This window comes from Pinus tabuliformis, chromosome 1_1 (assembly GCF_031772625.1).
Source record: "Pinus tabuliformis cultivar Carrire ecotype Pingquan chromosome 1_1, CPIR1, whole genome shotgun sequence".
NCBI lineage: Eukaryota > Viridiplantae > Streptophyta > Pinopsida > Pinales > Pinaceae > Pinus > Pinus tabuliformis.
This window is the reverse complement of record NC_142297.1, coordinates 534,228,117-534,247,559: the sequence shown is the minus strand read 5'-3', so window position 1 is coordinate 534,247,559 and position 19,443 is coordinate 534,228,117. Positions and strand designations below refer to the sequence as shown.

Sequence of the window (19,443 nt, the reverse complement as noted above, 5' to 3'; positions counted from 1 at the left end):
TTTTACTCCTGCAACTGCTAGTATAGTAGATCATCACGTACTAGCACGTGAATCTCGAAAAAGAGTTGTGGATCATATTATTCGAAAAGATAAGGAGGAAGGTCCCGATCTGATAATATTAACACCTACATGTACCTCTAGTATCTTGCAAGAGGATTTAAAAAACTTTGTGGATAGAGCATCCATAATCTCCGATTGCAACGTCATTTTTGCGGATGTGGATCATTATTAAGTGAATGAAATTCAGGCAACGGATAGAACTTTGGAACAGGTAGTTCGATATTATTTGGAGAAATCCCATACATTGAATCAATTCGTAATAGATGCACCACTGTAAATATAATTGGGATTCTTACTCTGGGTTTTCATAATCGACATGATTGTCGTGAGTTGAGACGTTTATTAAAAGATCTGGACATCAGAATTAATCAAATAATTCCTGAAGGAGGATCTGTAGAGGATCCGAAAAATTTACCGAAAGCTCGGTTCAATTTAATTCCTTATCGTGAAGTGGGCTTAATGACAGCGATGTATTTGAATAAGGAATTTGGAATGCCTTATGTATCTACAACTCCTATGGGAGTTGTAGATATGGCCGAGTGCATCCGACAGATAAAGAAATCTCTTGAGACCTTGGCGGCCACTATTTTATCGAGCAAAAGGGTTGATTACGAATCCTATATCGATGGACAAACTCGATTCGTTTCCCAAGCTGCTTGGTTCTCAAGATCTATCGATTGTCAGAATTTTACGGGGAAAGAAAAATGACCTCAACTTGACTTTTATTGATACTTGTCCAAAGGTGATAGAATAGGTGTCTTTTCCTGGGTAGGGTTGATTGGCTTCTTGAGGTGAATTTGACCCAAATTACATCTTTTGAAGATTCTTTTTCTAGGCTATGAATAAGTCTTTGACTTTGACCAATACAACTAATAATGAGCATGAAGAACATGTTTGAATAAAATAATAATTTGACTTGAGCATGAAACCCATGCTTGAAAAATAAATAAATCTTAGCATGAAAAAGATCATGCTAGTAAAAATAATTAATTTATTAATTATGAAAATTTACATTATGAAGACCGACACTAGTTACATTTTCAACACTCCCTCTTAACTAGGAAGGTATTCATAATGGCACAATAGGATATTCTCAAATTGAAATATTCTCATAAGGGTTCAGATTGATAGGCATCATCATCATAACCATCATTGTCAAACATAGCAAGGCCTTGACTGACAAGCTCTATCTCTCCACTAGATCAAAGCACAATGTAGGGAGGCATAAATTTCGACATCACCACCGCCTCTCTCCAAACACATACCCCACCCGGAGGTTCACCAGGTATGTCCTCATAGGACTATGCTTATCTTGGATTCCCAATCCTCAAAGAATATTTGTCCCCAGGACTACTCTTTTCTCAGATACCCAATTCTCAAAGAATATCGGTCCCAGATGCTTATACAATCTTCCATTCTCCCTATCATTGCCTTCACTAGGCTTCCGACTGTTAGCCTTAGCGATAGTGCATGACACGTGGAGAATACAGTGTCCACTCTAACTCTCTCTCAACGAGGGAGAAAATCTTCACTCCCTCTCAAATAGGGAGGAACAACAACAATCCTAAGCTTGTCTCAAAAAAATACTCATCAAAGCATCGGCTACGTGTTCTTCCATTGATATCTTGCTGTAGTTGCCCGGCTCCTATTTGCATCACACCATAATGAGCTTTGACCTTATTTGATCTTTGTTAATCTTCATGTAGCTTCAACATGTCATCAAGTGGTTCATTAGTCATCTTATGGAGCCAAACTTACAGATGATTGCACACGCATTCACATCTTCTTTCTTCATAACAAAGTTTTTCTTTCACACTTTTCCAAGAAATTATATCAACTTCCAATCATCAGTAATATTTATATCATCATTAGTATTATCAATCCTAGATAGAACAAATCAACTACATGTACAACAATATTTTTAACTTCTTTCTAACGAGTATTGCCCTAGAACTATCGTCTTCTCTTGATCACAAGCTTCTCAGTGTTTTTCTTGCCAAACTTCAAGTAGCATTATATCCATTCAAGATCTAATTTCTCCTTATTGGCTGAGGTAAGTGAACTTATGCCATCTAATCGACTTCTTCTTCCTGGTTAATCTTCATGCTTTGCCATGTTCTTCCAAATTTTCTAACTATTAGTCAATTTTAGATAATTCTTCTTTCGACCTACAAATTTTGTTAGAAGACTATGAAAGAACAAAAAGGAAAAGGTACAAAGACGATAGCATTCGTAGTATTTAAGAAGATGTAGAACACTTATCTTTTGAGGAAGGTTAGTTCTCTCTTCATCTTGGACCTGTTCACACAATGCCATAATCATCAAGGATTAGATATACCTTTTATATCAGAAATGATTAGATAGGGTTTTGTTCCTAGGGTTCCTTTTAGTCCAAACTATGCTAGGGTTTACAAACCCTAGATACCAAAATCTTCAAGGCCTTCCACTTTTAAAATTGCAAAGTTCTACAAACACACTAGAGAGTTAGTTGCAAAACCCTAGATCCTTCGAGGTCTCAAGATTTGCGACCTTGGGAATTGCAACCTTAGTTGCTTAGAAATTGCAAATTCTACAAGCATGCAAATGGATTAGCTTCCAAACCCTAGTGACACTGTTGACAAGCATTTTATTAATTTCATTTCTTGATCACAAGACCTAGACATCATATGTAATTTGGTGTGCTAACATATCAATCTCTTATATGTCACTGTCTCTAATCTATACTTATAGAAACCATTTTACTAAGATGATTATCACCAAAACCTAGTGAACTTAATTTCATCAACTTATAAAATGCACACAAGAATTATACATACCTTATCTCTTATTTGCAAATATTCCATCCTTTTCAATTGTCAAGTGCCAACATTCTTCAACAAATGTGCCCCAACTCCTTCAACCTCGGAATTTTCGTTGAGCTGCATGGTTTTTCTTGGTTCCATTCAAGTGGTTCCTTTCAATCAGGTCCGCTTTATTGATGTGATTAGTCCTTATACTACATATAGGAAGGAAGTTATGGGTAGTATGACTGCTTCATACAATTGTGCCTCAACTATGTGCTCCAAATTTTCAGATTCTAGTTTCAATTCCTTTCCACCATACCATTGACAATGTAATATTTCAAATATAGTTCTGTACTCCATGAAGATGTGTATCGAGGTCAACTTCAACATCAATTGTGAATCTTACAATCTTGATGGTAGACTTCTATTCTCCAGATCAAACCTCAGGACTTTGCATTAATGGATTACACAACGATGAACTTATACTCTTCCTTGTATACAGTTCCTCCTAATTCACATTATTTGAGTAATCTTCGAGTGCTTCAAAAGAGTGTTGCCATCGAGAATAATGTAGACTATATTGTTGTGCAAAAGTTTGGATGTTATGTAGATTGACATCATTATGAATGCTTATTCTTGTAGCTCGTATTTGTTTCTTAGTAACGTCCCTTCTGTGGCTTACTAATAGGCTTTCTTGTTCGGCTTCTATTTTTCTGATAGTTTATATTGTTTGTTCACTTCAGAAGTTCCACAGAGTACAACTCACATGATGAGCACTCGTGACATAATTTTGTCCTTTACAGAAATTTCGTCCTTCATTCGTGTCATAGGGATGATCCTTAATATATGTCTTCAATGCAATCTCTATGTGTGAGAGACGTTGCACTCTGATTTTCTTCATACTGATCCTAAAGATGAATCCTGAAGGGATTTAGTATTCAATATCATGTTCACTCGAATATTCCAGAGGTAAGTTTGACCTAACAAGATCGAATGTTGTAGGAAGACGTCTTACTTAGTGAATGAGCTTGTTCATAGAGATGGTTAGCTACATCACAGAGGTATAGGTGCCAAGAGAAGAATTCGCATCACTTCCCTTCTTTATGTAAAGGAGTATGGTTGCTTCACATCTTATATCTTCATATACTCGCATATTGTCATGGAGTAGTGTCCCTCTGAACTTAGATTATATTAGTTGCTAGACAGTCTAGAATCTTATTTAGGGCAAAAATGAACTAGTATAGCAGCCTCAAACTTGCATCATAGTTTCTTTTCCTCAGAGAATGTTGTCAATGTCATAAAATATTTGAATTTCTTACAGAGGGTTCAGATACTTCTTCTTCACCCCAGTCTCAGCCTACTAGGTTAATGCAGACCTCTTGATTATTATGTACCATAACCTTAGACCTTTGCGGATCTCTTGTTTATCACATTCAATTCGGATCACCAAGTGCTATCACAGCTTCGGATCTTTAAATCTATCTAGGGTTACCACAGTATCTTCCCATGTCATAATATTAGGGAGACTTTTGCATTGTTTCAGAGATCATATCTTCCAAAAAAATTATAGAAGCAGATCTTCGCACTTTGTTCATAGCGTGATGACCTTAAAATGATACATGTCTCAGGTGTTTCGAAGTATTTCGCTTTAGGATGCTTCAATAATAACTTTGATTTTCAATACAAATGGATGTCATAGGTTAACATAAGACTAATCATACATTTTCTTGAGCTTGGATTCCAACCAGAGAGTATATGTTGGACTGATCTGTCAATATAAGTTTCGGACCTTCTTGGATGTTTCAGGCTTCGAATCTTAGACATGATAATGATCTTCTCTAAAGGGAGTGAAGACTGCTTCGAGAATATTTTCAAGCAAAATGCCAATAGAACGTAATCTTCTGGCTTTCTTTTTCTACCCTTAGCTCTGATTCCATGCTGAGAAATTGTGTTGCTTGCATATTTAGGTTGATTTCTCTTACACAATAATTGCTTGTGAATATTTGTTGGATTTTTATTTATTTTATTACTTTCTTTTCATCAAAAAATTATAAAAGCATATAAAACATGAAGATCACAAGACACAAAGAACACCAAAGATTAGGCTCTAAGCCAGAGAAAAAGACCACAAGGAGGAAAACCCAAGAAACTCCTCTACTTATAGAATCAGATCAAAGTGAGATATCCAAGACTCAAGACCAAGACAAGACTCCAACCTTCAAGATGCCTAGTCAAGCCCTCCTTCAAGATATTCTTCCACCAACAAATCCATCATCAAGTGTAGTAACAGGTCCAGCAACAAGTTCAGCCCTAGCAACAACCTTCAACATGCCAACAAGAGACATGCAAGCTTCAAGAAAGATCAGACTTCCCCCTTTTCTTTTTCTCTCCCTAACTTTGCATCTTTTCATGTTCTACCGCAAAAGAATAGAGATCAGATGCTACAAATTGGTCTCCAAATGTGCTCAACTTGACTTTTATTTATACTTGTTCAGAGGGGATCGAATAGGTGTCTCTTCTTAGGCAGGGCCAACTGGCTTCTTGAGGTGAATTTGACCCAAATTACATCTTTTGAAAAATATTTTTTCTAGGCTGTGAATAAGCTTTTGACTTTGACCAATACAAATAATGATGAGCATGAAAAACATGCTTGAATAAAATAATAATTTGACTTGAGCAATTTCAACATCTACTACATGGACAAAGAGAGAGACGTTAGGTAACTAATTGTCACTACTCTTTATCTTTGACCATTACCATTACGGACCATTAGCAAAGGGAATCCTGGACCAACTTGAGCATTGTGAACTAATACAAACCCTTAGTGGGCAAACTAATTCTTGTAATGTAATATTTTACGAAAAATATTAAGTCTCAAACATGAGGATGACTAGTAAAAAATATTTTCTAGAGTAGGAATCCAACTAGTCATTAGCTAGCCATTATCTAGTCAGTGAAAAGATTTTATAGAAGGCTAGCCTCCACTCTAGCAAACCTTGTTCTTGTCTGATGAGATAAGTGCCTTCAACAAAGAGTTCATTTTGCAAATCACTATCCAATTTATTTTGTTCATTGTGTAGCATGGATTTTATTAGTCTTTTCTTTCTTGATTTATTGTTTTGTCTAGAGAGAAAATGAAAAATGAAAAAGAGGTATAGGACATATATTTAACATGTGGATAAAAGCCTAGCATGAGCTCTACCACCCTCATTAGCCATCTCCCTATTCTTCAACATTTAATGATCCATATAAATAAAGGAGCTTATTAATGTCCCAACTCCAATAAGCAATAAAATACTACATTATTAAGGGCATTGGAAAATCAAAAAGCAAACTGGTCATACAAGCTTTGCAAGAAAGAAAGGAAAATCATTAAAGTAAAAGGTGCATTGGAGGCTTGGACAAGGTAAGTTGAGGAAAGGGGTAACTCATGCCTCCACCATTTGTCCCTCTACTCATTATTACACTCAAGATGTTGGACCTCCATTAGTTGGTACCATGGTTGTTGTATCATCATTGAAGACTTTCCCACTCCATAACCATATTAGCATATGCACCTACAAATTGATGGATCTATCTAGGAAATGTCTCTCCCTTTAGGGGCTGCGATGAGACAGTGTATCGCTCAATAGGGTTAAAACATGCAAGGGTTTTTGTGATGTGAATGATCATCATGTGCTCGCTCAATAGGGTTAAAACATGCAAGGGTTTTTGTTATGTGAATGAACATCATGTGCTCAAGAACTAGGTAATGGCTAATGAGGAGGGTAGAGATCATGCTAAGTTTTTGCCCACGATGCTAAATTGTGTCCCAACGATCTTTTGCATTTTGATTTTCTTCTTTTTGCTTTATTGTGGCCATGATATGTTTTTTTCATTCTTTTAGCTGCATTAAACTCCAACATCCAAGGCAATGTTTCCTACTCAAGGAGTGTGGACATGAGGGTGCCAAATCCCAATGAACCAATGACAAGTTAGACCAGAAGAATGGAGATTATATATGGGGCTTGTAATGTGGCATGGAAAGTGTCAAGTATGGTATAGGGCATAATGAACATACTATCTCAATCTTAGTTTTCCAAGTAATGCCCCTCTTATAAACCTAAAACCTCAAGAGAAAGTCACATTCAAAGTAAAGAAAAAAAAAAAAAAACTATCTTATGAGATTACCCATTAAAACACCTCCCATGTTTAGAGTAATTCTATGACCAACCATCACCAAAAGAATAACATCAACAAAATAAATTCACATCATGAATAGGCCAACCCCAACCCCAAAATGGAATCACTTTGCCGCATGGAGGAGTCAACCTCTCAAAAACAAAGACAACAATACTCAACATGCCGCCAATTACATGCATTACATTTTGTGTAGGAGGTAGAAATTATGTTTTATATTAGGTAGGTCGTGGATAGTGCCACATACATTCTCTTGTGATGACGGGTGGAAAGAGGAAAGATTATTACTAATACAAGTTTATGTGTAAGAATAGAAAGTGCCAAGAGAGTGACCTGAATAGAATAGCTAATAAGAGTGATAAGTAGAAAAGTGTAAGGTATTAATAACAAAGTGACATAACAAGAAGAAAACAGGTAGGCATTAACATACGTGTCCTAGTCACGTACATTATTAGAAGATAATAAGTAGAATGGGCTACACACGTGTCCTATTCACGTACATTATTAGAAGATAATAAGTAGAATGGGCTACACACGTGTCCTAGTCACGTACATTATTAGAAGATAATAAGTAGAATGGGCTAATGTGCAATTTTTGAGAACATAAAAATAAACTTTATTTCTCATCAGATTTTTAACCATCAACGATATAAAAGAATTTATGAAAGCCATAAAAATTTCCAATCAAATCTCATTTTGATTATATAATTAATCAACATCCCATACACTTGTGATCTCAATAAATTACAATATACATGTTAACTACTTCCAAAGTAAATTTTACATAGGCGTAAATAGAAAATAAATGCAATTCGCAAGATCCTAGTGAAAGAAAAATAAAACAGAAATAATAATATGCAGCGTAATCATGTTAAGGAACTGACAAAAGTAATAAACTTTATCTACTTGGGAAGAGTGGTTGTGGCTTCTGAGGTACCTTCCAAACAGTATTGTTAAAGAGGACGGAATCCTTGTTTAGCAGATCTTCTAGTTGGTCCAATTCGGCTTTTGCCTTTCTTATCACTTTTACTATTTTTGGATCCATGCTAGAATCTAGAAAACACTTCCTTAACTTGGCATCTTTTACAATCTTCGTCCATACAGAGTTGCTTTGAAGTAGAGATGGCCCATGCCCAATGATCCAAAGACAAAATCTGATAACAAACAAAAAAGCAAACTAGTTAGATTCCAAAAGCAACATGAAAGAATAACATGCATCATGATTCATGAATGATTACGAAAGCCTTCAACAATATTTCTAACAGAATCACGACTTAACATTCACAAGAGAGAACTGGAGATGGCATGATGCTGACCAGCAGATCGGGGAAAAAAGAAAAAGTACCTTGCACGTGTTAAAGCCACATTAGTGCGCCGATCATCAGAAAGGAAGCCAATTTTTTTCCCAGTACGGACAGTGGAAATAATTATAATATCTTTTTCTCCACCTTGAAACCCATCAACTGATTGGACCTCTACATCAAGAATGTTCTTCCATTCATCTTTTATAGTACTTAACTTCCTGTCCAAGTAAAGAACTTGTTCCCTGTAAGGTGATACCACACCAACGCTAATTGAGTTGCCCCTACAAGAACAAACTAATCACCAATTGAAATTATAGTTAGTTTCAATGGTAAAAAACTTAGACAGAAGAAATAGAAGAAATATCTGTATGGTTAAAAAAATTAGATATAAGAAATATCTTACACAGATTACGAATTTAAATTTATATTTTAAACCACTACTTGCAAACAAGTTTAAGAAAACAACACGTTTAATATGATTTAGAGAAATTATTTTTTTTTGAGCAAATAAAGTGTAGAATAACATTAATATTAAAAGAATATAGGCTATGGAATTTATGATGATAATTAACCGATTATGCACTAACAAATTACAATCATTTAATGGTATGGAAATCTAGGTATGTATGTACCATGTATTTTCTCAGTTATGAAAGGCACACAGAAAACTACAAAACTAAACAAATTAAATATTTTAAGTAACCATGAATATGATGCTATTTCTTATACAACAGAATAAATTTCTTTAATTAATTGTCAATTTGGTAGATATTCAAGAAAATATTATGTTATTGCTTTCTTTTTAAAAATTTGATAATAACTAGCCTAAATTAATATTATTTATCTAGAATGTAAGAATTTTTCCAAATGTAACTTTTCTCAAGTTTTGTAATCTTAAAAAAGTTTACACCTCAAGATTTGATCTCTCTTGGCACTTGATAGACCTAGAATTAAAATAGATTTAGACTAGGTTTTTATATAGAGTAAAGACATAATTTGACCTTCAAAATGTTGTCGTTAGTTATTTTGGCTACCAAATAAAATTAAAGATTACAAAAAAAATTATAAAAAATTGGATAACCATGACGGGGAAGGAAGACAACTGAAATGTGGAGGGAACGATGACCATTCTGATGGCTGTGAAGACAAAAAATCAACTTCAGTGTTCAGTGTAGGGGAAGGATGTACAGGCCCCGGTGGTGCTATATAATGTATGGATTTGGTTGTTGGGCTGTGTACTGATGGACTAGGTACTGGATTTGCATCTGAAATTGCAAGTATAGGGCTATCTTTCAAGGTAGAAGGGTGTTTCTCTTTTTCTGCCTGTACAAGAGTAGATTTGACAGACAAGGGTGGTTCAGATCTGGCAAGTATTATTGCTTCAGTGGTTATGAAAGTGGTGAAATCAACACCAGTGTTTTCTTCAGCTAATGGTCAGGGTTTTCAATTCACCTGAAACTTTGGGGTTTAGGGTTTTAAAGTTTCACTCTAGAGTGAAATAATTTTTAAAAGGCATGACATGGAGTTATATGAAGGATAGTGACAATGTTGACCAGCCGCGTGGTAAATGCAATGAAAGTTCTTTGCAAAAATATATTGCATTGAACAACTCTATTGGCAATGGTTCAATAAAGTGGTGGTGCAATCTTTGAATGCTAATATCCCTAGGATCTTGAACCCTAACACCTTAATAGCTCTAAAAGAGTAGCCTCCTCTTCCTTCTCGAGGAAAAGCAATCACCTAAGAGGATAAGCTAGGAGTGAATCTCAATGAAGATTTGGAGGAGTAGCTGTTGATTATTGAGCTATGGGAGCCTTGCTTTGAAGTGGAGCTTGTCCCATCAACTGGTGCAGCCATTTTGGCCATCAACGGTACAAGAGAAGTGAAAGATCCCACTCATGATAATACCATGAAACTTAGAGTGGCCCTGGAAAGAGAGGGAGTTGAGGTTCCACCCAAGGTTACTTAGGAGCGGGGAGCGACATTTTCGAAAGCTCCAAGTTTGGGAGCGAATTGGTAGAAATTTTTTATATAATATATATTTTGATATATTTTCATGCATATATTTTAACAAAAGCATGTAGAATTATGAATTAGATATAAAAAGCATAAAAGCATGGATTGAACCATATAACATCAATCATCTAGAAATTATAATCTTCATCAACCATGTCCACAAGTTAGTAACATACAACATATCGAGTCTCATGATTCATCAATCTTAAACTTTCAAAATTCAATATATAAAATTTATCATCATTGATCACAAAAGTTGTAACTTATACTTGTAACCATTACCATTACCAAGTAACCATACAACATATCGAGTCTCATGATTCATCAATCTTAAACTTTCAAAATTCAATATATAACATCTATCATCATTGATCAAAAAAGTTGTAACTTACACTTGTAACCATTACCAAGTAACCAAACGATAACAAAGAATATCTAACATGAAATGAAATGTTTCAACTTTCAACTTTCACGAAGCATCATATTCATAATTCATTAGCAATTAGTTATAAATGCCAACTTCAAACTTAAATTGTCATATATTGTTTACAAAAAATACCATAATAAATATGAAAGTGTCAATAGTTATAAAAAGTACTAGAAACTAGAAAAGACAAGTAAATCTATTATCCACTGCTTGACCCTCTTGCCACGAGAAATTTTTAACTTCTTGTCTCGTGCTTTATTGAGAGTCTCCTCCTGCATAGTCAAACGACCTTGGTGCTCCTGATTAAATACAAGTTCCATGCCCTAGTACCCTAGGTGCTCTTGATTATTGGGAGTCTCCCCCGCATAGAGGGTTTGGTGCTCTTGATTAAATACAAGTTCCATATGCTAGTACATGACAAAATCCAATGGAAACATTGCAATCCTCCCATTCCTAAAAAATATGATAAGTCTGCTTGATTTTGAGCGAGATCTAAAATTCTACTTTTTGCATATGAAATCCAATAAGGTTGGAACCACTCTCAAACATCCTGAGTCATTTCATGGTAACGTTAAAAATTTAAGTCAAAAGATGAAAATGAAAGATAAAGGAGAATGTCACTTTTACTTTAATTCTTAAGCATTACCATGAATTGCATATCAACACTAGGGCCAAATACTGCACTCCTAAATTGGCAAGGAGTGAAAACAAATTAGAGAACAAGTTCAAGGGGTGGAAGGGGGTATGGGGACACGCTCCCCCACAACCCTAGTTCCACCTCTTTCTTGAGATTCTATGATTCCTAAGCCATGATGGACTCAAATCACTTTAATTTTTTCCAACAGATAATTAAAAATATTTTGAAGGGCAATACATCTAGAAACTAGGGGGTGATTTTGTTTTTCCTTTGTAAGATGTGTGATGAAACAACTTTCAATGGGAGGTGTTCACTATATTGGACGGCTTAGAGGATTACTTGAATTCCTATTGCAGTTGGGATGAAAGCAATGCTATTGGGAGCGGCGAGTGGGAGCAAGAGTGAAAAGCACAATTTCCAACAAATTTTGGAAGCAGAGTGTTTAAGGGTATCTTTATATAATACATATTTTAATATATTTTAATACTTATATACTCAAAAAACACGTAGAATGTAAACTGCAGCAAACATGAAAACATAGATTTAAGTGATGATCATTAAAGCATCAACCATTTAGTAAACATATAACATCAATCATCTAGTAATTATAACATTGCCAACAAATGATCAATCATCAACCTTCAACTTTTAGCATATAAAATTTCTTATCAACAAATTGTAATATATAACATCAACCACCAAATGAAATAGAGAATCACATTCATTACTAAAGCGCTGAAAGATTTAATCCACAATTCAAAGGTAGGTTCAAATTTCAAACTGAAACTATCAATAATGTTTACCAAATAAGTTGTACTAGAAACAAACTAATAAGTATAAAGAAAAGGAGATATTGTATCTGCTGAGTTTTCCTCTTGCCATGAGAAACATCTAGTTTCTTTTCTTGTGATCCATAAACAAGGAAAGTAGGAGTAGGTGGAAGTGTTCGTGGAACATGGCCCCCATGTAATGTTGGATGCTCTGAAGATAACGCAAAATTGTTGCATATGGAAACCTGCTAGTGGATGTGGGTGGCGTGCCCACTCCATGAATATGACCACCCAAAAGTTTAGTTTCCAAGAACTCTAAAACCATGGCTCCATCCTCCAAATTAATATTCTCTGTACAGTTGTCCCAAGACATATCTCTTTTATTATTATCATTTCAAATCTCTACTGCATCACAATATCAAGACAACAATCTTAAGTTGTAGTGCACATAAAATAAGATTTATACTTGTTACCGACCCAATTAGCAAGGTTGTTGAGGTCCCGACAACCTACTAAATGGACAAACACAAAGCATAAGCAGGTGAAATAAATCAGTTGCGACAGTAGAATTTTGAGTTAGAAATTTTCACATGGTATCAAAGCTAAGATCCAGCAACAGGAGAGAAGAATCGGCTACGGGTCAAGGATGCAAGACTCAAAGGTACTCACACAGATTTCCAAAAGAAAGCACAAGGGACATGGATCACGATTATTCTATGTTAGCTTCCAGATTGGAAGAAGAAGTCGCTTGCCTAGCAAGCTCTGCATCCTCTGAGGTTTGGTATATAGATAGGGAGCTTCTTGGCTATGACAGGGATTCAAGAATTTTTTTCATATTATCAAGAAGAAAGGATGAATTTTCAGATCACCATGGGAAATAAGGAAAAGTGTACCCCAGTAGGAAGAGGTATTATAGTCTTTCAAACCGAAGCAGGAGAGCGACTTCGAGCAACCAATGTGCTGCATGTGCTAGGATTGGGGATGAACTTACTCTCCGTATCTCAACTTCAAAACAAGGGCTATGACGTTTTCTTCATTAAGGAGAAAGTATATGTCAAACACCCGAGTTGGAAAAGGAAGGCCCAAATTGGCATCAGAACAGGTTGTATAGATTACAGCTAAAATCTCCAATGGCACAGATAGGCAGAAATGGAAATAAATATTTGAATGAACTATGCTCAGGAGGATGGGACACTTACACCATGGGGCTCTGAGAATTCTCAGGAAAACATTATCAAGAGTTCCAAAACTAAGTACCGAACGAGATGATGTATGCAGAGGGTGCACTCTAGGCAAGTATGCCAAAGCAGCATTGTCAAGAAGTAGCAATAGAGTTAAGAGTGTTCTAGGATTGATAGACTCAAAGATTTGTGGACCGATTTCCACAAAAGCTCTTAATGGTGCTAAATACTTCGTCACCTTCATCGATGACCATGCTAGGAAGACTTGGATCTACTTTCTGAAAACCACGATTGAGGTTTTTGGTCGATTCAAAAAGTTCAAGGCTCTAGTGGACAATCTGACAGGAGAGTATGTTAACAAGGACTTCACCAATTTTTGCGTCAGAGAAGGCATCAAAAGGGAGTGGACAACTCCCTACAATCTGGAGCAAAATGGAGTAGCTGAAAGGAAAATCAGGACTATTGCGGAAGCATCTAGGGCAATGCTATATGATCAGGATATGCCTAAATTCCTATGGGCAGAAGCATGCAGCACGGCAGTTTATGTCCAGAACAAGACTCCATACAGGGCATTGGGAAAAATCAATCCAGAAAGGGTCTTCACCAGGAAGACACCTAAGGTCGGTCATTTCAGGATATTTGGGAGTTTGGCATATTGTTGTATACTCGAAGAAAAGAGAATGAAATTAGATCAAACTGCTGAGAAACGATATCTTGTGGGATATAGCGAGAATGCTAAGGCATATAAAGTCTATCTTCCAGGGAGTAGGAAGGTATTAGTTCAGTGGGATGTAAAGTTCATGGAGGACAGAGCTTTCAGGAAATCCCAATTAATTCCTTGCAAGGAGCAGTCAAAAGACGATCCGTTGGTTCAACCACTTCGACCAGCAATTCTCTTAAAGGCAAAGCTTCAGAACAAGACGAATCTCACAAAGAGCAAGAGTTGATAGATGTACCCACTACCTATGGAAGAATGAGCCGAGAACTCCGACAGATTTTGTGGGATGCAGAGAACTTCATTGGTGCACCCAAGAATGATAAAAGGGAGCGAAGACAACCAAACAGATACTAGGCCCTAGTAGCTCAGGTTGGGAACCTTCTAGTTTTCAAAAGGTCGTTCAACATTAAGCATGGGTAGATGCTATGGTGGAGGAATACAGATCTATAATGGTCAATGATGTATGGGAAGTGGTATCTATGACTCAGGACAAGTCAGTGGTAGGTTCGAGATGGATCTACAAAGTGTGGAGAAATACATAGCCAAGTTTGTGGCTAAAGCAAATGCTCATAAGGAAGGGATAGACTACGAAGAAACCTTTGCCCCAATAGCCAGGTATACTTCTATTAGAACCGTGATATCCCTTGCTGCACAAATGGGGTGGGAGATTCACCAGATGGATGTCAAGACAACATTCTTGAACGGGGTGATAGAAAACGAAGTATTCATTGAATAGCCATAGGGTTTTGAGACACATGAGAAGAAATATCATGTATGCAAATTAAAGAAATCCTTGTATGGGCTTAAACAGGCACCTAGAGCATGGTACAGTGGAATTGATGGCTACTTGCAGAAGATGGCGTTCGTCAAGAGTGACGTAGATCCTAATCTCTACTATCTTGTCATAGAGAATGAGCCTCTAATCCTAGTATTATATGTGCATGATCTTTTCCTGACAGGATCATCCAGGCTCATCAAAGACTGCAAGAAGCATCTAGCCACAGAATTCGACATGAAGGATTTGGTACAGATGAATTATTTCCCGGGGTTAGAAGTTTGGCAACAGAAGGGTGAGATCTTCCTTGGACAAGGGAGATATGCTACAGAGATCTTGAAGAGATTCAGAATGCAGGACTGTAGACCTATGGCTACTCCAATGATCACCAACTGGAAGAAGATTGATGCATTAGAAGACAAAGACGTTGATCCCACCTTGTGCAGACAACTTATAGGGTCCCTAATGTATCTGGTCAATACCAGGCCAGACATTTGTTACGCTGTCAACACCCTCAGTGAGTTCATGGTGGAACCCAAGAGGGCGCACTAGGCAGCAGCCAAACATGTTCTCAAGTATATACAATGAACAGTCGAGCATGGATTATTGTACACCCAAGGCAATGACATTAGGCAGATTGGGATGGAAGTTCAGTAGAACAAAAAAGTACAATTGGGTACTGTTTTAACATTGGATCAGGAATGACCTCCTGGTGTAGTAGAAAACATAAATTCGTGGCTCTAAGCTCAGCTGAAGCAGAATATATGGAAGCTGGCACAACTTCGTGCGCAACCATACAACTTAGGAAATTGCTTGTGAATCTATTCAAGAGAAGGATGGAAGTGACCTGGATTTTGTGTGATAAACAAAGTTGCATCAAGCTCTCTGAAAATCCAGTATTTCATGATCAATCGAAGCACATTGATATCAGGTGTCACTTTGTCAGAGACTATGTCCAACGAGGGGCAGTATAGTTGAGGTACACTCCTACAGGAGAACAGGTGGCAGACATCCTCACCAAGGCTATAGGAAGAACAAAGTTTTTTTTTTTTAATTTCAGGGAGAACATGGGGATGATGAATAATCCATTTCAGTAGCAGAAATGGATAGGTATCGGGAGTTTTAGTGCAACAGTTAGCAGTGGCAGTGCTATGGGCATCATGTTGAGAGGGAGTTGAAGTAAAGATATAGCAGTGGCAATAGCAGTGTCATGGGCAGCAGTACAGGAAGCAGAAGTGCAGTGGATGAGAGGCAACAGGCCTAGCATCAGCACAGAGGACCGATGTGGGGGATCAATGTGATGCTTCTATGGTGAAGCATTGCTAGAGCACATTCCTCGCTAAGAGGGAGTGTTGATTTTGGGTAGCATCGGATGTGCTCTAGCCTTGAATTTTGGTGGAGAGGCTAAGGCACATGGGATCTCCAAGACCCAGAAATTTTTTGGAAAAATTCCACTCGAATGAGGAGTTATTAAAATCATTAATATTTTAATGGGTTCCTAAGTCTAAACTTAGGAAAATTAAAATATTAATGGGTATTAATAAAGATAAGGTGAGAAGCTTCTAAAAGACGAGGATCAAGTCTGTTTTAATCTTAACCGTTGATTAGAGAATTAATCTCGGTCGTTGATTCATCAATAGGAAAAGTATAATAGAAGACTTGAGGATCATTTGGAGACACACAGGCAGATACTCAGTGTCTCAAGGAAAATCGATTCTCAAAGAGAAGGAGATCAATTTTAGAGGGAGAGTTGTAGGGTGGAGGAAGAGGAGGGAATTAGTAACAGTCAATGACCAAGGAGGAGTTGACACATGGACATTGAGAGACAACGCAAAGGGAGGTACAGTCCAGGGGAGACACAGCCCTCATGCAAGTTGACGCATAGGGACGCAGAGCCACGCTGAGCCACGCAAAAGTGATGCAGATGTGGGAGAAGGGTCTCCAAGGTGTCAGAAAGCATCCAAAGGAAAGTCTTAGGTGTTTTCTCTTAGTTTCTCTATAAAATCATTCCTTGTAAAAGCGATTGTTGTTGAATATTAATAAAACCCTCATCTGTTGCACCGTTTTTCCCACATTGGGTTTTTCTGGGGACAATTGTCCAAAAACAACTGTGTTGATGTGATTAGTTCTTGTGTATGTATTTTCTCTGTGTAATTATGTGATAACTGTAGTAGAATTTATTTTAATATTTGCTAAAGGGATTTTGTAAATAACTTATTGTGAAGAATAAGTAGGTGAAATAAATTAGTTGTTGCAGTAGAGTTTTGGGTTAGAAATTTTCACAGAAGAACAGTTGAAAACAATTGATTATCCTTTTGATGAAAACTCAATCATTGATGCTTATAATGAGGAAATCAATGAGGCTCCTACCTACCCACCTCATGATTATATATTCAAATCACTTGAGCCTTTAGATTATGGGGAAGGAAAAATCGTCAAATATGGCTGTTCACCCTCCCCTTTGCCTTTCCCTCTTGTTCGTCATCTTGAGTCTTCCTCAAGCAAGTCCCTCGTCCCTTTTGCTATGACCTTGAGTGACCATGCCCCTTTCCCCCTTTCTAAATATGGGGTCAAGGAAGAACCCTTCATTAAATATACCTTATCCCCTTTGACTCACTCGCAGGGTTTTGATCACTCCATGACCTCCCCTCTCTAATGTGACCATCACATTGAGCAACCCATTTGTTGCACTCCTTTCTCTCACCCTTTGTTCCCCTCTCATCACAACCGTGTGACATATTCAAAGCATGATATTACAAGCAATGATTCTGATGAGGATTTATTGGGAGTGATCTTTCATTCCGTCGTTGTGTACTTAGAAAGAAAGCCTGGGACGTCTAGATAGACCTATTTTCTTTCTCCTAGGACTTCCCTTTACCTCGGATGGAGATCATGTTTTCCCACCTCCCACCCGCTTCATCTACCATGTGACTATGCCCACATATGATTTGGGAGTTGTTACATGAGTAATCATACTGGTAGGCACATGTATATTTATGTGATGATATGTTGGTTGCACTAGCTTTTTTATCACACTTAGTATTAGCCTTACTATATGCACATTAGGATAGGGTGCAATGCATGCTCATTTTCTCATTAGAACTAACATCATATATTATTTCTCATGGTATATTAGATGCATCTAAATTAGAATTTACATATTTTTTTTGTTGATTTTATGGCCTAACATTAAGCATGTGCGATCATGATACGCCGTGAAAGCATGTTACCCCGTGTTCTTCGTCTCTTATATGTGCAGGTAACAGTTCTATGGTAACCTAAAGATTGTTGGAGTTTTCATGACCTCCCATTCAAGTAGCTTCATCTACTTCGAGAGAGATCACATCCCAGTTGGAGCCAGATGTTACCCACCATTTTGTGAGTGATATCCCTAGGAGAATTTTTTTTCCTCCAAGATGGTCCTCAGTTGGCAGCCATCAGCCCTTGCAGCCACTAACTAGTTCATTGTGCCATTTCTTTGCCACCTAAACCAGCCATGTGGTCCCTCTCCCATTTGCCATGACTGTATGTTTGAAGGTGGGCCTCTCGAACCTAAAGGCATGCCTTGTCATTTGGTAATTGAGTATTGTAGTTTGCTTATCATGGACACTTCTGGGCATGGATTAATGGGAGGATTCGGTGGAAAGAACGGGATAGGTTTGTTCTTTTGTCCCCTAGACCCCTTTTGGATATTAACCTTTGATTCTAGTCCCATGGGATCTATTTTACTCACCATCTGGCTTTAGGGATGGTATTTCACGGGAAATCTTGATTTTGGTTGTGTGGCCCCACTCCCTCATCTGCATATATCACCCCCTTTCCACTCATTATTACCCCATTCATCATTTCTCCCACCTGGGTCCACATTCCTCCACTGGGTCCACATAGGGCTTGTTCTCCCCTTCCCCTTGCCCACACCTTGGGTCAGACCTGGAAAGATGCCCCGGAGGTTGATGCAGCTAAAAACAAAAGTAAAAGCATAATTTACCACAATCAACAGGAAAATGTACCACAAAAGGCAAAAGATGGTTAGGACAAACACATTTAGCACCTGGGCAAAAGCCAATACATGGGCTCTACCCCATCATCATGGTCACCACCCTAGTTCCTACACGTTCTATGAGCCTCCTTCATCATATAAGAACCTATGATTGTCCCAACCCCTAGTGGGCAATAAACCACCCTACCTTAAAAGGGGGTATCCACTTCTACATCTCACACATCATGCTCTTACCCCTTGAGCCCCAAGCAGTTAATTAAAGAAAAATCATGAAAAGGCAAAAGGCATATAAAGAAAGGTGGAAAAATCAAGGTCAAGGCACCTCATGTACCACGATTTCTCCCTCCTATACATTATATACCCAAGTATGGGCTTCCCTTTTATTAGATACCCTTGTACCCCATCATGTGGTCCAAGGCTGCCCCTTCTCATCCCCTACTTCATTCACCTCTCTATCACATACCACCACCTTTAAAGGATGTAACTTGAACCTATTGTCCCCTTTAGAAGTAGAAACCACCTAATAGGATCATTGTTTAACCCCATTTGGAGCTTGGATACATTAGCACATGCCAAAGCCCATTATGGAAGGG

The 19,443-nt window shown here is 37.5% G+C and overlaps 1 protein-coding gene across 1 annotated transcript in view; it reads right to left on the bottom strand.

Annotated features, from left to right (window-relative positions):
* LOC149214143 (uncharacterized) overlaps window positions 1-19,443 on the bottom strand; it is a 138,038-nt gene that overhangs the window by 82,994 nt on the left and 35,601 nt on the right. The window contains exons 3-4 of the mRNA XM_089389308.1: window positions 8,368-8,620; window positions 7,960-8,176 (exon numbers count right to left, since the gene is read on the bottom strand). Coding sequence (XP_089245434.1) covers window positions 7,960-8,176; window positions 8,368-8,620 — 470 coding nt within the window. The remainder of the gene's footprint in view (window positions 1-7,959; window positions 8,177-8,367; window positions 8,621-19,443) is intronic.